Source organism: Balaenoptera acutorostrata, chromosome 3 (assembly GCF_949987535.1).
Source record: "Balaenoptera acutorostrata chromosome 3, mBalAcu1.1, whole genome shotgun sequence".
Classification (NCBI taxonomy): Eukaryota; Metazoa; Chordata; class Mammalia; order Artiodactyla; family Balaenopteridae; genus Balaenoptera; species Balaenoptera acutorostrata.
In genome coordinates this window covers 37579374-37603753 of record NC_080066.1, presented here as the reverse complement: position 1 = coordinate 37603753, position 24380 = coordinate 37579374, and the positions used below count along the sequence as shown (strand labels likewise).

At 46.1% G+C, this 24380-nt stretch overlaps 1 protein-coding gene across 4 annotated transcripts; it reads left to right on the top strand.

The window, feature by feature from the left end:
* Positions 1-2389: 2389 nt before the first annotated feature.
* ZSCAN2 (zinc finger and SCAN domain containing 2) lies at positions 2390-23710 on the top strand. 4 transcript variants are annotated; one of them, XM_057544402.1, is made up of 4 exons: positions 2396-2503; positions 2703-2830; positions 4552-5061; positions 20499-23710. In XM_057544402.1, exons 3-4 carry the CDS (start codon positions 4656-4658, stop codon positions 21938-21940), a joined length of 1848 nt encoding a protein of 615 aa, XP_057400385.1. In that variant the 5' UTR covers positions 2396-2503; positions 2703-2830; positions 4552-4655; the 3' UTR covers positions 21941-23710. The 4 variants fall into 4 exon arrangements, with proteins under 4 accessions (XP_007194361.2, XP_057400385.1, XP_057400383.1 ...); XM_057544400.1 differs by having other exon boundaries at positions 4548-5061; XM_007194299.2 differs by lacking the exon at positions 2703-2830 and having other exon boundaries at positions 2390-2503; positions 4548-5061.
* Positions 23711-24380: the final 670 nt, after the last annotated feature.

The window sequence follows — 24380 nt, the reverse complement described above, 5'->3', positions numbered from 1 at the left end:
AGGGAGTGAGCATGTGATTTAGACTCAGCCAACCAAATTCTCTTTCCCTGGTCTGGAACCTTGAGAAGAAGGAAGGCAAACAGAGATGGCTGTAGCATCACTAGGGCTCATGGGGTGGGCAGACTGGGTTGTTTGTGCTAAGATATTGTTGCTGTGGTTTGGGGGGCCTTACTCTCCTTTTTTTGGTCCCTAACTATTTTCAAGCCTGATACTTCACCTCTCATTTACTCTGTAAGTTCCCTGATATTCTTTCAGTAAGTCCCTCTTAAGTTAGCCAGAGTTGTCCTTTGAAGCTTTTAATCAAGAGTGCTCACTAGTAGAACGGAGCCTCTGTCATCCCTGTGGTTTGGTGGATGGAGAAAGGAATCACTTGGAGGACCAACCCTACTCACTGAACTGGGCTGTGTTTCCGGGCTTCCTTGCTGCCCCAGGCTGGTCTTAGGGCACTGGCTTGGGTACCAGAACCATTATGCCAGGAATTTGGTCTTAAATGTGACTTGCTCTCTATCTAAACGTGGGGAAGTTCACACTGGCCAGGACCAACTTCTCAGAGAATCAGGCACAGGACCGAGATGCCTGGGTCCAGGATTCTCCTGTGACAAGATGGTGCCAGTTCCTTGTGGTCATGAGTTGGCTTGGGATAGAAGCAGAGGAAAATGGACCCTTAGGCTGCTGGGAAGTTTCAGCTGTATCCCACCCTCTAACCCCCCACCCCAAGCAAACAAATATTTTCCCTTTTGTGTAAATTTCCATTCCTCATGAGGATGAAAAAGTGGAGAAACAAACTTTGTTAATATAAGATCATGTCCAAGAATTATCATCCTCAGTCATTTTGGAGATCTTGCTTTCCAGGAATGCTGACCACTGGAGAGGTGGTGGCTGGAAATTCTGCATCCCGGCACTTAGTGCAGACTTCTCAGGCCAGCCTGGAGGTGGGGCTGTTTGCATGTGGTCACTTTGGGCTAATAAATTAAGATGCTACCCTACCAGGGATGTAGCATTCAACAGCTGAACCTCACTTTGCATTTTTATACTTAAAGAGGTTGATTACTGAAAAATGGGTAAAATTCAAATAATCTTTAGAGTGGTGCAGAGAACTTTCTAAGAGTGACACAAAACTCAGAAGCTATAAAAAGACAAGACTGACAAATTTGACAGCATAAACATGTCAAATTTCTATATTAAAAAAAACAGCAAAAAGCGAACAGCAAAGTGAGAAGACTAGCAGCAACTTCTGTGACAAACAAAGGAATCATTTTCTTAATAATACTAAGAGCTTTTACGAGTAAATTCAATTTAAAAAAAGGGAAGAAGAAAGGAACAGTCAGTTCATAGAAAACGAGATTAAAATCACCAATAATCATGAAACATTTCTCAAACATTCATGAAATGAAAATTAAATTTTCATGAAAATGAAATTTAAATGAAAATTAAAACAAATGTAGTCATTTAATTGTGCATGCCCCCAATAATTGCTCTGTACGAAAATACACCACTGTTCTATCACAGGCCATTGAGAGTGTCTTTATCTCTTTTCTTATGTTTCTCCCTTGGGTTTCCAGGCAGTTACTCACCTGCTGTCATGGGGCAGCCATTTCTTTAAAAGCGCCAACCGTGGGAACCCCACAGTAGAGGCCAATCTCCCACTCTCACCTCCCAGTGCCGACACTGACAATAACTAACACTGGGTAAGTATTGATACTAAAATGGAGACTTCGAGCATGTGTGCTAGGGGCGGTGTCCCTGCCGAGGGAGGTGATGATGGGACGGGTTCCATGCAAGAGGAGATAGACGAAAGAATGGGAGTTCTGCTGCAGAAGAGGCGCGACGGGGCTTTCCTCCAGACCCTGAAACACCACGTGCGAAAACAAAGGGGTGTGCAAAAGCCAGGTGCAAGTGTGGATCTGCAAGCTGTGGGAGGGGCGCCGAGCTCGGCGGGAAGGGACTTCTCCCGCGCGGATTCCTTTCCTGCTCAGGGACTGCTTTCGGCCGTCGAGGGGCCTGACAAAATTACTTGCCTCACAGTTCACGGCTGAAAGGGAGCTTCCATTCAACTTTCCCGTTTCATAGACAACTATATGGAGGACTTAAAGAAGTGAAATGACCTGTCCCAGGTCACAGCTCTGGCCCACACGGGGGTCCTGACTGCCAGTCGTCAGATTTTCCTTTCTCTGGTCCTCCCGCACTGCGCAGGCTATCAATCTCAAACTCTGCTCCCTGCTCCCGCGGTCAGGGTCTGCTCGATGGACTACATCTCCCACAATGCCTTTGGCCCAGGCTCCCTCCCTCCGCCCGGCTGGGTCCGTATTCGCCAATAGGAAAGCAGAGTTTCCAGGTGCAGTTCTCGGTGGCCAATGAGCGCGGCGGGGGGCGGGCCTCTCCCGTCCATTGTTCTCGGTGCCCCTCGGGCTTGAGCCACCTTGACTCCGGAGGGGCCGGGCAGTGCCCGGGGGCCCTTTTGCGCGCGGAGCGACCGCGGGATTGGCATCTGGTCTCTGGAGAGGTGAGCCCGGAGAGCCAGAGCTGGAGCCGCGCGGGCCGGGAGAGTAGCCCGAGGCAAGGGGATAACGGGCCTGGAGCCAGTGCGGGCAGCCCTGTTGGGGGAGGGGCGTCGGGGGCTCTGTCCCCGTCCCGCGGGCCCCAGCTCTCCCGCTTTAGGCGCCCGGTTGGCTCAGCGACCGGACATGGGCTCTTCTCCCTAGCGGTGAGCTCCGTGTACATCCAACCATGGGCGCAGAGTTTAGACTGGAAGGCACAGTGGACGACATCCCGAGCAGCTCATTTTACAGATGGGGAAACTGAGCTTCAGAGGGGGCGTGGCTTGCCCCAGGTGAGACAGCAAATTAACTGACTAGGAACGGTTTTCCCGGGCTCCCAGTTAAGAGTTGTGTTATACCTGTGTTTCTTTTAGCCATTTGGTGAATACATATTGAGAGCTTCGGTGTTTCCACTAGCTTTTCTTTTTTGTTCTTTTAAAAAAAAGTTTTTCCTTGCCTATTTTTTTTGTGTGTGGGGTTATCTGAGTCTACGATGTAGTGATGATTTTTAAAAATAACTTTTCATTGCCTTTTAGTCTTTATTTTAAATAATTTGTAATTTCACTGCTCTCAACATTTTGTAGAATTTCTGTCCAGGTTTTTTTTTCTCCTTGTGTATGTGTTCATTTTTAAAAGGAATTGGGGTCATACTGTGTCTATGGTTTTTCTGCCTTGCTGGTTTTGTTTTTATCCATTAATTTTCATATTATGAGGATTATTTTAAATAATTAATAATAATTGTCAGCATAATTTTAAAATTTTAAAAAATACATAGAGCAGAGTGCACAAATCTTAAATTTCATATGTATGCTCTTATGCAACCATTGTCAAGTCAAGATATAGAACATTTACAGCTCCACTGAGCCCCTTCTCAGTAACAGTCCCTCAAAGGGTAGCCATTATTATATTAGCATAGTTTTTTAATTTAATTTTATTTATTTATTTATTTATTTATTTAATTTATTTTTGGCTGTGTTGGGTATTTGTTGCTGTGCGCGGGCTTTCTCTAGTTGCTGCAAGCAGGGGCTACTCTTCGTTGCAGTGAGCGGGCTTCTCATTGCGGTGGCATCTCTTGTTGGGGAGCATGGGCTCTAGTCGCGCGGGCTTAAGTAGTTGTGGCACATGGGCTCAGTAGTTGTGGCTCTCAGGCTCTAGAGCACAGGCTCAGTAGTCGTGGTGCACGGGCTTAGTTGCTCCGTGGCATGTGGGATCTTCCCGGACCACGGCTCGAACCCGTGTCCCCTGCATTGGCAGGAGGATTCTTAACCAGGGAAGTCCCACGTTAGCATAGTTTTTAATACATTTTACGGTATGAATGTGCCATAATTAACCATTCTCCTGCTGCTGGATTTTTAAGGTGTCAAGTTTTTTTTTGCAATTAGAAACAATGCTATGGTTGTGTGTCCTTGCAAATTAATTTCTCTTTACAAAGATGGTTATTTTAAAAAATAAGTTCCTGAGAGGCCAAGGCTGGATCTAAGAGTACAAACATTTTAAAACTTCATATTTTAAAATATGGTAGTAATGCAGTTGAGGTATTTCCTTCCTTCCAGTGAGCGTCAAAGTGTCTTGACATCTGATCCTTTGCAAATCCTTGAGAGGTCCCCTTCAGATAAGAAGGATAGGTGTTATTAGCTCTACTTGTTAGGTGGTCAGTGAGGTTGTGTGACTGAGTTGTATGTTAGGTCAAGGTCACTCTGCAGCAAGTCTGAACTGGCTTAGGGCAGGATAACTCATTCCTGGGTTCTTGCGAGGACTTTGAATTTCTGATACTCATGCTTTGGTCTTTTGGAAAGAAAAATACTCTATTTTTTGTGCTTGTGATTCTTCTTAACTTCTCTTGCCATAGAGATGTTTTCAGGAATAAGCCATTTTTCCTTTAAGAGGGACAGGAAACTTCTGTTGATTTGCGGATGTAAGAATCATTTGGTGGCCTGACCTGGGCTGCTGTGAGTTAGATTGTTTTAGGACAGTTTACTTATTGATTCTAGTTCTCTTTCTCATTCTTAGCCAGACTCCTTGTTGAAATTTGAGGAGGGTGCTGTCTTCTCAGAGAGCCTGGCTGGAGAAGACTGAAGGTCAAGGTTAGAAGCCTGAGTGATTCCCCCCAGAACGTGGATGATGGCCTCGGAGGTGCCGAGAGTAACCACTCCCCTGAGCCCCTTAGTCCATGTCCCTCAAGAGGAAGATGACCAGGAGGAGGAGGTCGCCACCATGATCCTGGAAGACGACTCCTGGGTGCAGGAAGCTGTGCTGCAGGAGGATGGCCCTGAGTCGGAGCCCTTTCCCCAGAGCGCCGGCAAGGGCAGCCCCCATGAGGAGGTGGCCGGAGGGCCACAGGGTGCCCTTGGCCGTCTTCGAGAGCTCTGCCGGCGCTGGCTGAGGCCAGAGGTGCACACCAAGGAGCAAATGCTGACCGTGCTGCCAAGGGAAATTCAGGCCTGGCTGCAAGAGCATCGGCCCGAGAGCAGCGAGGAGGCGGTGGCCCTGGTGGAAGATTTGACCCAGACCCTTCGGGACAGTGGTGAGATGCAGAACCTCGTAGGGAGAGGGTGGGAGCACCCCTCTGAGATGGAAGAGTGTGGTGTTTGCAGAGGAGGAGAAGGTGGTATCCAGGTCTGAGTTCGGGTCAGCCCCATCCCTCTACTCTGTCTGCAGGTGATCAGCACATTGTCACCCCCAAATGCCCTGGTTGTGTGCAGTGACAGTTCCAGAATTTCAGTATAAGAGGGGCTTAGAGGACTATTCTCAGAGCTAAATTTACGTAGTTAGCAGTTTTTTTGTGTGTAGTTGGAGCGGTTGGGAAGCTGATGGAGGTTATGGGGTGAGGGGCTGAAGACCCCCATAAACCACCCCTTGGCACTTTTCACCCGGTTGTGCAATAAACTTCCAAATATTTAAGTTCCAGCAATTAGAAAAACCAAGTCCTGTTTTAAAAAAGTGATTATTTTTGTGAAATCAAGGTGAATGACGAGTAAGCCAGCTAATAACTAGGGACTTATCTGTGGTATAAAGTCATCCCAGGCTCTTAAAAGAGTAATTCCAAACCTGAGCTTTTTGCAACAGTTAATATGTTTGTCTCTTGTGTTATTAATACGTTGTGGGACCCATGCACTCCGTTCAACCACTCTGCCTCCATTCTGGTCTTCAGTTGTAAACTGGACTGCCTTGATTACCAGATATTTACTTCAGATCTACCTGTGCCCCAGGACTGTTTCAGGACCCCCGGGAACCAATGGCTGCCTTTGTGAGGATGTTCAGGGAACGGAGTGGGGAGAGGAGAGGAGAGGTCAGAGAAGGCTTCACAGAGGATGTGACACTTGAGCAGGAGTTGAGCTGGAGGGGGGTTTGGCAAGGCTCAGGGCAGGGGGAGGGTGTGGCATCCCAGTGGAGCTGAGGCTCAGAAGGGTGGACCGGTGTGGGATCGTTCAGATGACCATAAGGAAGGCTGGCTGATTGGAGTGGAAAGTGTGTTTTTAGGAAGCGGTAGGAAGTAGGGTCTGGGGGAAGACTGGGTGAGGCTTAGACCAAATGTCTTTGGCCTCAGCAAGTTCTAAACTAGGGCCCCAGGGGCATGGGAGGAAGCTGAGCTTAGCAACAGGATGCAGGTTTGATTACAGGAGGGAGAGGCCGGAGGGAGGAGAGCAGCCAGGAAGCCGTCTGGATGCTGGGTGGGCAGTGATAGGGGTGGGTCCAAGGTGGGGACTGCAGGGGAAGAGGAGGAGACTGGACGCGTGTGAGAAAGAACTAATAGTAACCCTAGCCAGCATTGATGGATCCTTTTTGTGGGCCAGCCAGTGTGCCTAGCATCTGATATGCAAAACTCACGTAAACTCTCAGAGAGCCTGGCTGGAGAAGACTGAAGGTCAAGGTTAGAAGCCTGAGTGATTCCCCCAAGAACGTGGATGATGGCCTCGGAGGTGCCGAGAGTAACCACTCCCCTGAGCCCCTTAGTCCAGGTCCCTCAAGAGGAAGATAACTAGGAGGAGGAGGTCGCCACCATGATCCTGGAAGACGACTCCTGGGTGCAGGAAGCTGTGCTGCAGCTTGGAGACAAGCGGAATTATCATCACCAGGGAAGATAAGTGACTCCCTTAAGATCGCGCAGCTAGTATGAGGCTGAACCAGGATGCCAGCTCAGGGGTCTGAGGACATGGCTCATGTTCTTAAGCATTTCATCACATCTGATGCAAAGTCATAGTTCCTGGTGGGATGTTGGAAAGGGGCTGCAGATGAGGACTAAGAGAAAGGTGACTAACTCAGAGGCATCTAGTCTAGAGGATTCAGAAGGCTGGAAAGGGAAGGTGGTCTGGGGACAGAGTTGTAACAATGCCCAGGGACTTGGGAGATGTGAGTATAAAGCTGTCCTTTGGAGAAGAGGGCAGTCATGGAGGGCCACCTGTGAGCCCAGGCCTTCACTGAGCACCTTACATGTCCATCTCGCTGATAATCCCATGAGGTGGGCGGAACTGTCATTTTACAGATGAGGAAATGGAAGTTCAGCAAGGTCAAGCTCTTCCTTGAGGTCACACAGCTGGTGAGTGGTGGAGCCAGCATTCAAACTCCAGTCTGTTTGCTTCCACGTGTGTTTGGTAGATCCCAGGTTTTATTTGAAGCAAAATACCTGATTTTCTTTGGCCCTGAAAAATAGCTTTTAATTTTACTCTTCCTACTTAAAAAAGCGAAAGCCTCTCATCCTATTTAAAAACCTTGTTTACTATGTAACAAGTTTGTGATGAACCTCAGGCTCTTCAGTGAGATGCTGAAGAGAGGCCAGAGGGGTGGAAGGCTGAGGAGAAATCTCTGGGGTTACTGTTCAGTTGGGGAAGTCACAAAGCAGGACGTCAAGTCTCATCAGGTGTCTCTGAGAAATGACAGGCTCCCACTGTGACAGCCCTCCCCACCTGGCTTGCTGGAGGGGCTTTGTGCCTTTCATCTTTCACGGGACATCCCGGATGGGGAATGTCCCAGACTGAGTGGGCTTGTCAGTGCTCTCATTTCTGCCATTGAGATCGTCTTTGTTGGTTTTCATTTGTCTAACACATGCTCCTGACCTGCCTTGTGATTACTCAGAGGAACCTCTGCAGTGGTCTCCATCCCTTCTCAAACATTTACTCAACATAAGACCACTTGATCTCTAGTCTGTTTGTCCAGCTCGGGACCTTTGGTCACATTTACCCAGCGCATTTTCAAGGCCTGGTTAGACAGTGGTTGTTTAATATTTGACTAGCAGGCACCTCTGGGTGTTCACAGTTAAAATATCTTATGATTCCAGTTGAGATTGGACCTATATTAATAGTTTAAATGGCAAAGCTCATCTCTCTTTGTGTCTCCTAAGGGCATGTTGATCCCCATACCCAGCCCTATTTCAGGCTCTTGGTATTTCACCTGAACTCTCGCAGCAGCCTGCAAAGGGAACCTGCCTTCAGCCTCTTTCCCCTGCATTGCTCCACTCCTACCTGAGTGATCGGGCACTCTGCTGCTTAAAAATCTTCTTGAGTTCCCCAGTGTCTCCAAATCAACCATGACCTCTTTGTTCTGCTTGCAGCCCGTGGCCCTGTGTGACCTGGCCCAGGTGCCCATGGCTGGTCCTCCTCTGATCCCCTTGCCACAGCTCTTGCTTCATTCAGACCAGATCTTGCTGTTTCTTGAACATAACCTGTACTTGCTGGCATTCACCTGTGCTCCTGAGTTTTGACTTGGAGTGGCCTTGTCCATCCCTGTGTGATAAAATCCTGGTCTTCCTTTGAGTGCACACTTTTGGAGACGTGCTCCATAAAGCTGTCCTTACTTCCGGCCCCTCTTTCCTGTCCCCAGTTCCACCCGCCTGAGAGCATCTTTGATGACCTCTGCTAGAAGTCATCTCCCCCAGAACATTTGGATTCTCCTCCGCTTTTGGCTTTGTATCGTATTCCGTCTTGTTTTCTATTTGTATGAATACTCATCTTATTTCTTCTAGGAACCTATAAAATCCCCAAAGTCAAGGAACCTATCTTTTTCTTAACCTTTTTCTTTTTTTTTTTTAAGCTCTCACAGTACCCAGCACAGTGCCCTATACATAGTGGGGACCCAGTAAGTATTGTCGGGATGAGGAAATGAATCCTTCCAGCCTCCCTGCAGGTGTGGAGAAGCTCACCTGCTGGGTCCATGAAGGAGGCAGATAGCTGCTTCCTTCCAGGCTTATCTGCCTCTCCTTGAGAAAGCCAAGCTAAGTTTTGTTTTAAAACAAAATGGGGTCGGGACTTCCCTGGCGGTCCAGTGGTTGGGACTTCGCCTTCCAATGCTGGGGGTGCAGGGTCAGTCCCTGGTTGGGGAGCTAAGATCCCACATGCCTCGTGGCCAAAAAACCAAAACAAAAACAGGAGCAATACTGTAACAAATTCAAAGACTTTAAAAATGGTCCACATCAAAAATATCTTAAAAAAAAAAAAAATAAGGTCAAGCCCAAAGTTGGCAGAACGTAGCCAGGGATATTTCCAAATCTAGAAAGGGAGACTAGGTAGGACTGCGGCTTAGACCTGGGAGAATTCTCAGGCCGGTAGGCAAGTCAGGCAGCTTAGTCCAGCAAGAGAGCACCTACTCTTAGGTTTTTGTTCTTGGAAACTCTGTATTAATCCTTTGTTTATATTCAGCAAACTCAGTGATTAATCCTTTGTTTATATTCAGCAAACTCAGTGAATATTATCATATTTATGCTGTTAACAAAGATGTTTTTAAACATAGAGAACATGTTTCTGAGTATGGAGGTGGGTGCTATTGCCATTTCTCAAATTCCAAAGGCTCAAGGGTACCTCCCTTCATGGCCTGAGAATAAACCAGTAGGTGGCCTTTTTCACCTGTTGGTATCCAGCCAAACTGGTAGGAGTAGTCCATGGGACTGGCAGCATTTACTTGAAGGGACAAGCTTTGGATTTGGAAGCCTAAGGTATGGTGAATCCACACCCCAGGGAGGACATTTGCCTGGAGGTCTCTTGCACCAGGGAGCTGGTCTTGGATGTAGCCACCAGCGCACAAATGCCAGAGAAAATGAAACTGTTGTGGGCTGGACGTGGAAGCCGCAGTAGGGCATCACTGGTCCTGTGGAGACCATCCATCCAGTGATGTGCTCTTTCTTTTTATTTTTTTAAAAATAAATAAATTTATTTATTTATGTTTGGCTGCATTGGTTCTTCGTTGCTGTGTATGGACTTTCCCTAGTTGCGACGAGCAGGGGCTACTCTTCGTTGCGGTGCATGGGCTCTAGGCACGCAGGCTTCAGTAGGTGTGGCTCGCGGGCTCTAGAGCGCAGGCTCAGTAGTTGTGGCGCACGGGCTTAGTTGCTCCGTGGCATGTGGGATCTTCCCGGACCAGGGCTCGAACCCGTGTCCCCTGCGTTGGCAGGCGGATTCCTAACCACTGCGCCACCAGGGAAGTCCTACACTCTTTCTTTTTAGATGAGATTGGCCCACATGGTTCATGTCTGGCAGCTGTGTTTTTAGCCTGTGTTTCACAGGCCTGTTGAAAGACGATTTATGAAAAGCACTAGTTACCTGTGTTGCTGGCTACAAATTACTGATGTAAAACCCAATACACTTCAATTTTTTTTCTGGTGATTTTTTTCTGGTGAGAATGAGAACCCCAATTTTCCAGGGCAATCTTGAGTATAAAATATTTGTCCTTGTAAAGCATCAAAATGTCTCAAATTCCAATAGCTGGCAGCCAAACTATACTTCTCAGAATGTCTCACATCGGTCTGTAAGAGGCCTGGGCCCTGGGGCCAGAAGTCATTTCTCAAATTGTATGGCCTAATTTTCGGTTCAGAAAGTATAGTCACTAGAGTTGAGACAGCTTGTCCTTGAACTGTTCTCTAATTGCTCTACCCACCCTCATCTCACTTTCTGTATGAAGTAAGCGGAAAAATACCTTTAGAGCCCAGAGACCAGTGGACTCATGCCACAGCAGCCTCCCCAAGATAACCCCAGACCAGTGTGATTGCAGCATCAGGCTGAAAGGGGAAATGCTCCTCTCCTAACAGATTCTTCTTTTTTTTTTGGCGGAATAGCATGGCTTGCAGCATCTTAGTTCCCTGACCAGGGATCGAACCCAAGCCCCCTGCAGTGGAAGCTCGGAGTCTTAGCCACTGGGCCGCCAGGGAAGTCCCTAACAGATTCATTTTATCTCATAGAAGCCCCACCACCCGAAAAAGAAACTGCTGCCATCAGAGGGGAGCAAAGGGGAAATTATGGGGCTCAAAATTGATAGATTCATGACATATAAATCCTCTGACCATTAGTGTGGGGTCCCTGTGCCATCAGCATCATCTGGAAGTGTGTTAAAAATGAAATCCCTGGGCCTCCCTTCAGACCTACTGAACCAGAAACTCTGGGGGCAGGGTCCAGCACGAGGGTTTAACAAGCCCTCCAGGTGATCATGATTCAGCCACCAGTTTGAGAACCACTGTGCTAGACCTCTGGTTCTCAGACTTCTCACTGGGGTCCTGGAACCCACTCCAGGGATTCTGATTTTCTGATTTAGTTGGCATGGGGTGTGGCCCAGGCAAGGGAGTTTTGAAAGCTTCCCAGGTGGTTCTAAGATGCAGTGAAGTTTAAAAACCACTGCTCTAGAGCCTTGTTACTCAGAATGTGGTCCATGCACCAAAAACATAGGTGTCACCTGGGAGCTTGCTAGAAAGGCATACCTCAGTCTCAGCCCAGCCCCACTGAAGCAGAATCTGCATTTAGCAAGATCTCCAGGTGATTCATATGCACTATGAAGTTCGAGAAGCACTCTTCTAGACCAGTCAGGAGTGGAGATTATCAACTTCAAACCTACTCTTGTCCAACAGGTGAGCTGAGAGTCACAGCTGACCTCTCCAGCCATCCTCAGCATCACACCTGGCTTTTGGTGGGCACAGGCAGCAGCTTACCTATTTTGAGTTTGCTGGCCCAGCAAAAATGCTCCCTTGGTGACAGCAAATGAACAAATACTTTCATTTTTGTTAATAAGGGGAGTGAAGAGCGGTGCAGGGTTGTAAAGGTATATGTCTTTTTAAAGCCACGATTCTCAGTTTCAAAACAAAATCGCTTTCAGTTCACTTAAATATTTGAAGTGTATACCATACAGAACTCTCAGAGAGATGTAACATTATAACTGTAACTGTTTGGCAATAATTCATTTAAACTGATAACAGCTCCTTGCTGTTTTTACCAGCGCTTTGTCTTTCAGGCAGTCAGAGCTCAGGGGGAACAACAGTCCCAGTCACTCAGGCGCTGTCAGGTTCCCACCAGTCTTGGCAGGGCAGCGCCCCGGTAGGGAGAGCCCCACTTGGACATCAGCTGTATCAGAATTACAGACCCACTTCTGCATTTTAGACCAGTGGCTCTGACCATGGTGTTGAGACACAGTGGTATGTCACAATCAGGGGGGAGGAACCTTACAAGAATTCTGAGCTTAACACACATTAAAGCACCAAAGTTTGTGACCAGTTATCTCATTGTTATAGATAAATTACAGCAAATTCAGGCTTATCCCCATATTGACAGCAATTTTCCTTACACTTATTCTGGTATGCTTTCTAGCATGGGAGAGAAAGCAGAGGCCTCTAGCCAGGCAGGGGGACACACGTGGCCCTGTGCATTCCATGGGAATGTGCTGTGCATGTGAGTCTAGAGCCCATGTCGAGGGCAGGAAAATACAAGATCCATTGATTTAGACCAAGTTGCAATTGTCTAGTAACCAATAAGGGCCCTATGGCAATTCAGGAATCGTTCAGTGGATGGACCGTTCAGTGGATGGTGTTTGGACAGTGGTCTGACCCTTTTGAAAAAACTAAAACTGGATCTCTACTTCACAAGTTACACAGAAATCAATTCCAGATGAGTTATACATCTATACTGTAAAAGATCTGGAATCACCTATAGGAGAGTATTTTTGTAATCTTGCAGTGGGGTGGAACTTCTTAATCTTAAACAAGACAGATCGTCAAAGCTAAATTGGACTCATGGAAACAGAAAAAAAGTCTTTTATATTAAAAAGATACTGTGGGGATTTCCCTGGTGGTGCAGTGGTTAAGAATCCACCTGCCAATGCAGGGGACATGGGCTCGAGCCCTGGTCCGGGAAGATCCCACATGCCGCGGAGCAACTAAGCCTGTGCGCCACAACTACTGAGCCTGTGCTCTAGAGCCCGTGAGCCACAACTACTGAGACTGCATGCCACAACTACTGAAGCCCACATGCCTAGAGCCTGTGCTCCACAACAAGAGAAACCACCACAATGAGAAGCTCGAACACCGCAACGAAGAGTAGCCCCTGCTCCCCTCAACTAGAGAAAGCATGTGTGCAGCAACGAAGACCCAACACAGCCAAAAATAAATAAAATGAATAAGATACTATGAACAAAGTTCAAAGACAATGCACAGACTGGGAGGAAATATCTGCAACAAAGTCTGCAGTGTAGCAGATAAGAGTCAAAATCTTGCTCTGTAAGAGCATGTACAATTCACAAGAAATTGTCAACCCAGTAGAATAGAAGGTAAAAGATATGATCCGGCAACTTAGAAATGAATAAAAACAAATTATATCCATATGAAAAGATGTTCAACCTTACAAATTACCAGGGAAATACCCATTAAAGCAAGATACTATTCTTTTGCCTGTTAGGCCATCAGAAATTGAATAGTGTTTCTAAGAATTCTCTGCCTTTTTGAGCATTAACTTCATCTTTTAAAATTAATTCCAGAATTTTTCTTGTAAGTAATATATCAACTATTTTAAATTTGGTAAGAGTACATAAAATGATATATAAGAGCCATAAATTCTTTTTTCTTGTTATGGTGGTAAAATATATAACATAAAATTACCATTTTAACCATTTCTAGGTGTAGAGTTCAGTGGCATTAAGTACGTTCACATTGTTGTGCAGCCGTCACCACTATCTATCTCCAGAACATTTTCCTCTTCCCAAACTGAAACTATACCCATAAACAGTAACTCCGGGCTTCCCTGGTGGCACAGTGGTTAAGAATCCGCTTGCCAATGCAGGGGACACGGGTTCGATTCCTGGTCCAGGAAGATCCCACATGCCTCAGAGCAGCTAGACCCGTACGCCACAACTGCTGAAGCCCGCGTGCCTAGAGCCCGTGCTCCGCGACAAGAGAAGCCACCGCAATGAGAAGCCCGCACGCCGCAACAGAGTAGCCCCCGCTCACCACAACTAGAGAAAGCCCGCGCGCAGCAACAAAGACCCAACGCAGCCAAAAATAACTAACTAGCTAAATAAATAAAATCTATTAAAAAAAAACACACACTAACTCCCCTTCTCTCCCCACAACCCCTGGCAACCACCATTCTGCTTTCTGTCTCTATGAATTTGCTCTAGTAGTTTCGGGGGAGATCAAAACATTTAGAAAATGAGACCCCTTCTTTCCTATTTCCTTAATGCCTGACTCATCTCTGAGTTTTCTCTACTGGAGATCTGGCTGTCCAACCGCTTGCTCACAAGCCTGCTTCCTCAGAAGCCTTCCTCCCTGTATCCAGTCTCATCCACAAAATATGCTCATTTTGAAATAGCAAACACTCTTTCTACTGGTGAAGTTCCTTTTTAAAGAAAATTCCCAGCTCCTACCATCTCATCCCATCTCTACTCATTAACATGTTGATGAAGTTATTCCCCTTTTATCTGACCAAATCAGCCTCTGAGTTTTCACTTTCTTAATTGACCACCAACAAAAAAAAGGAGAGAATTGCCTGCAGTTGAATGTACTCTATACTCTTGATTTCACCAGTGCCAGCTTTTCTTGAGGAGGAGCTTGGAGGAACCAGGATCCCTCATCCTTCCCAGCTCAGTGATTTTTTTTTTTCCCATTTGGAGGCCCTTGTTAAGGCAGATCGCCCGAAGGGTGCTCTTTTCTGTCCTTTAGAAAGGCTCCCGTGCCTCTGTGTTATCAGAGATCAACCTTAAAAGAACTCTCAATCTTCCATTGGCCTTCGCTGGAGTATAACAGTCTTGAATCTTTGTCTACATAAAGGAGGATAGGACTGGTCCTTAAGCAGCAGACAGTGAGGGGGTTATTGGGTCTGGGTTCTGCTCAGATGGGCCTCTGCAGTGAGGTGACAGAGGAAGATAATCACAAATTAAGCATCATGTTTAAAGGCCTCCAGATTATAAAGGAATTCTCTCATATTCTTGTCTAATAGTTCAGTACTAATTTTTTTCCATTTAAATCTTTGATCTATTTGAGATTTGTCCTAGTATGGGTCCAACTGAAATTTTTCCATTTGACTTAACTGGTTGTTCCCAGCATCATGAATGCTGGTGTCTTTTGGATGTGGTGTCTTTTCTCCATGGATTTGAGAGGCTACCCTTATATTCAACATATGTTAAATTCCCATGGTCATAGAGATTTTTTTTTTCTGTTCCACTGGTCTGTCTATTCATGAGCCACCTGAATTAAATTCTGAATTCACATGTCTATTGAGTCTATTTCTGGAGGTTTGGTTTTGTTTCATTGGTTTGATTGTCTATTAATGTTTTAATTACAGTAAGTCCCCTACATACAAACAAGTTCTGTTCCGAGAGCATGTTCATTAAGTCCAGTTTGTTCATTAAGTCCAACAAAGTTAGCCTAGGTACCCAAATAACACAATCGGCTATGTGGTATTGTACTGTAACAGGTTTATAATACTTTTGACACAAATAATACATAACAAACAAATAAACACAAAAAATAACATTTTTAATTTTAAAGTACAGTACCTTGAAAAGTACAGTAGTACAGTACAACAGCTGGCATCCAGGGGCACGTTCATGTCTTTGAAAGTTCGTAACTTGAAGGTTCGTATGTAGGGGACTTACTGTATTGAGATTTTATGTTTTAACATTTGACAGAGATAGTTGCTCCCCGCCTTACTCCCCTGATTTCAGTCAGTAATCTTATCTACAATAATGTTTATTTTTGTACTGTTAAAGACTCTTATACTTCAGTTACATGATTTGCCTGTTTTAAATGATAACCTTGGAACTCCCAGGTATACAGATGAGGCAGTTAATGAATATATCCTGTATCCCAGTTTCTTCCCCACAACCCCAATTTTGGTTAGCATGTCATTTCTACATAGCTGTGTAACGTTTACATTCTCTTTCTTCACTCTAATCCCCACAGTAGTTTTAGACATTGTTCTAAAGTTAAATGTATCTGTTCAGCCCCAGTCCTTTTGCTCTAGCATTGCCTTTGTCTCGTGGTTGACCGAAATTCATCTCCCAATAGTTTCCTCAAGAAGGGTCATAGGAACAATATTCTGCGAACTTGTGTATATTCAAAGCTGTTGGCCTGTAAACTTTATGCTTGAAGGACAGTTTTGTTGAACGTAAAATCCTTGACATCCGTTTTCTTTTCTTGCATGTCTTGTAGCTCTTGCTATATGATCTGCAGGGATTGAATGTTACCAGAGAGAAATTTGAGACTGGTTGATTTTCTTCCCCCATATAAGTGATTCGATCTTTTTACCTTGTTGTCCCCTGTCTCATTAGTAACCACCCTGGGTTAGTTTTCCTTGGCACACAGTGTACCTTTCAAGGGTTCCTCTATCTTTTTTTTTTTTTAATGTATTGATGTATTTAATTTTTTGACCACGGGGCACATGGGATCTTAGTTCCCCAACCAGAGATCGAACCTGCTCCCCCTGCATTGGAAGTGCAGAGTCTTAACCACTGGACTGCCAGGAAAGTCCCATCAAGGGTTCTTCTATCTTTATAGATTATACTTGAAGGATTTGTTCTATTCCTTTGGCTTAGTTTCCTTTTTTGAGAACTCTAGTTATATATTTATTGATTCTCATTTTATCTCACTTTGGTTTCTGTCATTCTCTTTAATTTTTTTTTTGAACTTTATTTTCTTTTTATACAGCAGGTTCTTATTAGTTATCTGTTTTATACATATCAGTGTATACATGTCAATCCCAATCGCCCAATTCATCCCACCACCACCACCCCGCCCCACTTTCCCCCCTTGGTCTTTAATCTTTTTAACTTCTTTCTTTGTTTCCATCTCACTTCAATTCTCCTTTTCCCTTCCTGTGCTTTCCAAGGTGCCTATTTTCCTTTGTGTTCCTCCCCGTTTTGTCTTCATTTCTCTGGATTTTTTTCCCTTTTTCCCAGCTCACATTTCCTCTCTTCCTGTTGTCTCTTCCTCAACTTCTGCTTTGTGGTCTTCCTTCATAGAGGCGGTTGCTTCACTTAACATTTTTTAGGGATGAAAAATGGTCACTTTTCTCAATAACAGTAATTCCCGTGATTCACTTGGCAGAGTCAAGGCTCTCTCCGCTGCTTTACAGAAACAGAAAGCTTCCTGCACACACAGCTCATCTGTGTGATTCTATATAATTGTAGCCTCACCTCCCTTGCTTCTCCGAACCAAGGAAGCCAGCCCTGCTCACCCTAGTTCCCAAGTGTACCGATGCACTTGAGGGTGAGTCCCTGACCCTCAGTAAGTGATTTTCTGCCTGAGCTTTTTGAGACACTGCCCCCAAGAGCGCACCCCTCCTACTTTCCATGCTTGTTCTCTTCACTTTTTCCCTCCTTGGCTTCTGCCCGGTCTCTGCTGTTTTTGGAAGCCCTTACATGTATTTTGTTGTCTGCAAATTAATCTCCCTCCTTATCTCACTGAAAACGAAGTCTGAGTTTTTGTTTTCCCTGTTGCTTCTGAGCTCAGCCTGGAACATACCAGTTCTGATTTTAGGGCAATGAAAAACCTTATTAACTACTGTCCTTATTCGAAAGAGAACAACTACTAAGGTCATCACAAAAGGGTTTTGGGTCATGTTAGCTTGAAGAAAACGAATCAGGGCCTCAGCCTGGAGGTTCTTATAGAAGAGATAATAGCAGAGCTCTGTGATAGAAACTTGCAAAAGAGCAGTCTTGCAGGACGTTGAGGAAGCACAGAATTCCTGGCCCTAGCCAGGCGGGAGCTTGCATGGTGCCCCTCATTCCTGTATCCATCCCCTGGAGATCTGGGGGAGGGGGGCCAGAGGGCAATTATAGGAGTCCACAGATTACCAGCGGCATATATGTCAGTGTGAACATGAAATGTAATTATATGCTTAATTGCAAGTTTAAGTAGATCTTATTTTGACTAAAGACATGAGTGGAACCTAGGTTCAACCTGAGAGATGCAGGCCACATTGTATCATGTGCATATACGGAAATATACATTAACTTACAGAGACTAATAATCACTGAATTGAGCATCTAACCTTAAACAGTTTATCAGCATTAACAATGGAAATGTCACTAGGTCTTTGTGTAATTATTTTGCTAATTGTCTTCCTTGCTATGAATGGAACTACTTTCTTATGAGGTCTAAGGTGTGATGTTAGGTCTTAGTAATAATCAGGCTATCACCTTTATCAATAAAAGCATTGACTGACTTCTGTATACTCTATAGAATTTTTTTTTTTTTTTTTTTTTTTTTAGCGTTCTAATATTTCCGAATCTTTGCCAACACTTGTCACTTGTTATTTTTCTTTTTCTTATTTATTTATTTATTTATTTATTTTTGGCTGTGTTGGGTCTTCGGTTCGTGCGAGGGCTTTCTCTAGTTGCGGCAAGCGGGGGCCACTCTTCATCGCGGTGCGGGGACCGCTCTTCATCGCGGTGCGCGGGCCTTTCACTATCGCGGCCCCTCCCGTTGCGGGGCACAGGCTCCAGACGCGCAGGCTCAATAGTTGTGGCTCACGGGCCCAGCTGCTCCGTGGCATGTGGGATCTTCCCAGGCCAGGGCTCGAACCCGTGTCCCCTGCATTAGCAGGCAGATTCTCAACCACTGCGCCACCAGGGAAGCCCTATAGAATTTTTTAAAAGGGTTGAAGATACCTTACAGAAATAGAGCACAAAGAAATTATAGTAAAGAAGAAAATATTGGGAAGGAAAAAATGAAATGAAAGAACACAAATTGCACGCTGTAAAAACATCCAGTATTCCTGCTCTGAGCTTTTGGCTCCAAGCTTCTAAGCAGGCAAGGCAGAGAAGGAGCCACAGTCTGGGGCGTGAGGCAGACACAGATCACTCAGAAGAGCAGCTCCTTTTGATATTTCCATCAGAGAGAAATTTCCTCCTCTGGCCGATCAAGAGGATATTGTGTGGTATAAACAATGTCGTCAACAACTTCCTGGCAGCATTAATGTTCCTGACAGCTGCTGACTTAAAAAAATGCACAGTGTGAGAGTTGAGGATTAAGTTTTATTTGGGAGAAAATGAGAACTATAGCTCGGGAGACAGCATCTCAGGTAGCTCTGAGAAACTGCTCCAAAGACGTAATGGGGGAGGTCAGTATATATGTGATTTTGGTGAAGGGGGAGTATATGCAATCAAGCACATATTTTTTTGCAGAAGGTTTCTGCTAGTCTCGTGAAGGTTACTGCTAGTCCCGAGGAGCAGACGTCACCATGAAGGAATTGAGTGCTTTTCCAGATACGAGGAGATGCAAGAATTGGGCTCATAAAATGGTCTCCTGAAAATATGTGGCTATCTGAAGACCTGTTCTGCCAGTTTTTCCCAGAGCACGGAGGGCCTCATTTCTGCTCTCCACCCTGAACTCCTTTCAGGGGGAGTTGAAAGTCAGCAGCTGCAGCAGCATGTGATTTAGTCCTTGTAGAGGTAGATGGCAAGTGCCAATTCGTAGCTGACACAGCCATTGATTTCTTTCTTTCTTTTTTTTTTTTTTTTTAACTTTTTTTAATATTGATTAACAATGTCGTGTTAGTTGATAGAAGTTCATTTCTTTTTAATTTTTTACTTTTTGGCTGTGCTGTGCGGTATGCGGGCGCTTAGTTCCCCGACCAGGGATCAAACCCGTGCCCCCTGCAGTGGCAGCACAGACTCTTAAGCACTGGACCACCAGGGAAGTCCGTGATTAATTTCTAATGACCCTTCTTAGAGTGTTCATCAGTGTCAGCCAGAGCCATTAAACCAACACGCAGTTCAGTGAACACAGTTCTGCCGGTGTCAGAGCAGTGTGATCCAGGCCCACAGCTCTGCTGGCTTAATCCTGGGATAGACTTTAGAGTCTCTCATTTAAGGAAGGGAATGCATGTTCTTCCAGCAGTCCTCCCTCATGATTTGTTTCACCCAAACGTTTGCTAAGTATTGGGCAGTAGTTTGGCAAGTTTCTGGAAGGTAGATATTTTGTATTACCGATGGGAGATCTATCTGTAGACTCTCACTGCAGGTAGATTTGAGGGCTCTTTTTTTTTTTTTTTTTTTTTGGCTGTGTAGCATGTGAGATCTTAGTTCCCTGACCAGGGATCAAACCTGTGCCCCTATAGTGGAAGTGCGGAGTCCTAACCACTGGACCGCCAGGGAAGTCCCCAAATTTGAGGGCTCTTTTAACTGCCCACTTACTTGTTTCCAGTCATGTGTATACACACCTAGAGTCCTTGTTGCTGGTGCCCTGTCATCTTGTCTGTGTCTTACTTAAATGCCAACTAAAAATATTATAAGCATCAGACATTTTAATGCACAGAATTATTATATAAGCTCCATTTGAAAGGAGACTGAGCTTTAGGGGAATATCTGTGGTACCAATAAGAAACTCATTCATTCATTCATCAAATTTAATAGAGCACCTACTAAGCATCAAGCACCATGGTGAGTATCAGGGACTGTGTACCCTGTTGCTTTCCTTTGATCAGGAATTTGAAAATTCCCACCTGATCTAATTTCCTAGTTGAGAAACAGGTAGAGACCTGGAACCCACATCTTTAAGACTTAGAAATTCTGGGTGATCACCATAAAGATATGAGACCTGGCAACTGGATAACCAGTTAGAAGGAAATAAACCTGTTTTTTTATTTTAAGTTTTGAGGGTTCTCTAGCCTTTTTATTTTCACTCGAAGTTTAATTCATTTTAAATTTCCCCTTTGGTTTTCTTTTCTCATCATTACAGGAAATTGAGTACAAATTGTACAATTTTCTTCATTGTTTCAGATTTTGAGATCCAGAGTGAAAATGGAGAGAACTCTAACCAAGACATATTTGAGGATGTTGAATCACATGAAATGTTCTCCGAAATGCCTGAAGGGGAAGGCATTCCACAATCTGACTGGGAAAGTGACTTGGAGAGAGACTGCAGCTCCCGGGGGCCCCGGGGAAACACCCCAGGGGAGGACCATGGGGAGGTGCCACCCCAGGGCAGGGAAGTTGGACAGCTCATAGGCCTTCAGGGCACCTACCTGGGTGAGAAGCCCTATGAATGTCCCCAGTGTGGGAAAACCTTCAGCCGGAAATCCCACCTCATCACGCACGAGCGGACCCACACAGGAGAGAAATACTACAAGTGCGACGAGTGCGGAAAAAGCTTTAGTGATGGTTCCAACTTCAGTAGACACCAAACTACTCACACCGGGGAAAAACCTTATAAGTGCAGGGACTGTGGGAAAAGCTTCAGCCGGAGTGCAAACCTCATAACCCACCAGAGGATTCACACGGGAGAGAAACCCTTCCAGTGTGCCGAGTGCGGCAAGAGTTTCAGCAGGAGCCCCAACCTCATCGCCCATCAGCGGACTCACACGGGGGAGAAACCATACTCGTGCCCCGAGTGTGGCAAGAGCTTCGGCAACCGGTCCAGCCTGAACACGCATCAGGGGATCCACACGGGAGAAAAGCCCTACGAATGTAAAGAATGCGGTGAAAGCTTTAGTTACAACTCCAACCTCATCAGGCACCAGAGAATCCACACAGGAGAGAAGCCGTACAAGTGCCCTGACTGTGGACAGAGGTTCAGCCAGAGCTCGGCCCTCATCACCCACCGGAGAACTCACACAGGAGAAAAACCTTACCAGTGCAGCGAGTGCGGGAAGAGCTTCAGCCGCAGCTCCAACCTGGCCACGCACAGGAGGACCCACCTGGTGGAGAAGCCCTACAAGTGCGGGGAGTGTGGGAAGAGCTTCAGCCAGAGCTCCAGCCTGATTGCACACCAGGGGATGCACACGGGTGAGAAGCCCTACGAGTGCCTGACATGTGGGGAGAGCTTCAGCTGGAGCTCCAACCTCATCAAGCACCAGAGGATCCACACGGGTGAGAAGCCCTACAAATGCAGTGAGTGTGGGAAAGGCTTCAGCCAGCGCTCCCAGCTGGTGGTGCACCAGAGGACCCACACGGGTGAGAAGCCCTACAAATGCCTCATGTGCGGCAAGAGCTTCAGCCGGGGCTCCATCCTGGTCATGCATCAGAGAGCCCACCTGGGAGACAAGCCATACAGGTGTCCCGAGTGCGGGAAAGGCTTTAGCTGGAATTCAGTCCTCATCATACACCAGCGAATCCACACCGGAGAGAAGCCCTACAAATGCCCCGAGTGCGGCAAAGGCTTCAGCAACAGCTCCAATTTTATCACACATCAGAGAACTCACATGAAGGAGAAACTTTACTGAAGGGGCAGAGAGGGAAGGTGAGGGACTGGCCCAGGAGGGCACTTGCCACTCTGCCCCCAGACAGGGATGTGTCTGTAGAAGAGTCATTCTTCCTAAAGGCTTGTTGGGGATCTTTGCCAGAATCTTACCCCTGCTCACCCTCATTTCTAGGATCCCATCATCTTAGTGGTCAGTCAAACCCCGAGAACAGAGCGTAGGAATGGAAGGTCGGAAAGCTGGGGCTTTTTCTGTCACGTTTCTCGACTTGATTGGCTCCTTCTCTCTTGATCCTCTGTGCCCCAGTTTCCTCTTTGGTAGAACAGGGGGGATATTTCTCTGTGTGGAACGGAAGACAGCATGGCCCGCATTTTAGAGAAATACCAGGAACCTGTTGGTGTTGGCTGGTCGTTCTGCTGCCAGTTGTTGGGCTAAGGTGCCTTCACCCGAGCTGCTAGCATCCCAGGGCCCCTGCCATGGCAGAACTGGCCCTTCCTGCCTTTGTGTCCTGGGGTTTGATTTCGGGTCAAGGTGGTGGGGCTTCTCCAATTCTGAGTCATCCGCATGAAGCTAAAGCCCTTTTCTCGTTCTAGAAAGTGTCAGGAACACCAAAACACGAGGGAGTCTGGCCCAGAACCAGTGTCCCAGTACCTTTCCATTGATAGGAGTTGCCCAGGGCCTGCCAGGGAAGCCATAAACAGAGGAGATGTATGTGTTTGCTCTTGTCTCTGCTTACTGTCCTGGGGTAAGTCGGCTGTGGGTCGGCGGGGACACATTTATTCTTGCAGGGTTTCAGTTTTTGACTGTGAGGTGAAGTCAGAGCCGCCAGCTGCCTCCCCCGGTGGATGGTATTTCTGTCTTGTTCAGGGTGAAACCATCCTGCACTCTGCAGGGTCACCTTGTGTCTTTACCCGCCAGATACATGGCCCCGTAATCATCACTCTGTGCACTTGTCGTTTTTATCTTACATATACAGATCTAGAATTCTGTCTGGTAGCTTTTGTATACAAAGAACGTTATTTTTAAGGAAGTGTTGATTTTGAGGACACATCACCTGTACCCTGGAGAGATTTGGGCTTGAATCAAGAGTTGTGCTACAGATGTCGCCCTTGATCTTGGGATGCTACCAGGGCTTTGTTCTTGGGTCCTTGAGCTGTGAAACAGTAAAGACAGGATGATAGCAGGTGAAGGGGTTTGTTAGGAGGGAAGAGGAGAGTAAATAGGCTTTTCTCTCCTACACAGAGGGCCTGCACTCAGAAGGCACCTTGGTTCTTACAGGGTGGATGCTCCAAATTGCCTAATAAAGTAGAGTCCCATTCTTTTCCTGAGTCTGTCTTTTCACATGTGTTAAAAACCCGAACTTGACAAACCCATATCTCACTTCCCCACCCCACCCACCTCCTGCCCCAGGCTGGAAGTGGTCCAAGACCTTTAGGGGGAAAAAAATCACTTGCTTCAAAGAGCACACCTTTGGGTGAACCTAGTCCTGTGTGCTTGACCAGTGCACACACCTCTCCACTGCTCTTTGCTAACTCTGCATCCAGTCTGTCAACCAACACTTGGAGCGGCAGCTTTGGCTAAGGTGCCAGATGATTCCCAGTGGTCTCCTTGGGAGGCCATCTCCATCCAGAATCAACTAAGTTAGACACAAGGAAGCTCTGGGCAGTAGCAGTTGTTACACCAAACCATGTAGGCTGTGAAATCCCCGTCACCGATTCCATTCCTTCACTTATAGGGCAAACATTTACTGAGGGCGTGTGTACCATCACCATGCTAGGTGCTGGAGAAAGGTTGTGAACAAGAAGTTCCGTTACCCGTCGTCATGCCGCTTTACTAGGAGAAAGATTTCCATCTGTCTGGGAAGATACAAGAGCTGCCCTGCCTGTAAGGGAGAGTGGACAGGAGGGTTTCCTAGGTGGCGTTCAGTTCTGGAATTTGGGTTGTAGAAGATAGTGGTTTTTCTCTTTCCCTTAAGCTCAACTTGAGAAAAGAATTGATATTAAGGTTTTTAAACCTTTCTAACTAAATTTCTTTTTTTATTCCTCCCTACCTGGTATAAACACAAAATGTCCTGGAAAAAAAGGAAACCAGATTAGCTGAAATTGCAGAATTAGACTGGAACCAGGTTGGGGAAATGACAAATGGTGGTTCTAGAAAGGTTGAGAGCCCATTGCTTCCTGTCCTGCTTGCACCTAGAGGGGGTCTGCAGAGGCAAGGAGGGGTCTTCATGCCGGATGTGTTGGATGGAAGGACACGGCCTTCTTCCCCTAAAAAAACGTCAAGAAGCCCCAGCTCCCCCGGCAGATCTACCTCTGCCACATCTTTGTTCACAACTCAATTACACCTGTGTCTCTGTAACAAAGACGATTTCCCCTTCAAGGTACATATATTTAGGGACTGAGTTTTTGTTACCAGTTTGTTTCTAAGTTCATGGGAATAGCCTTGGGACCGTTAAAAACCTACA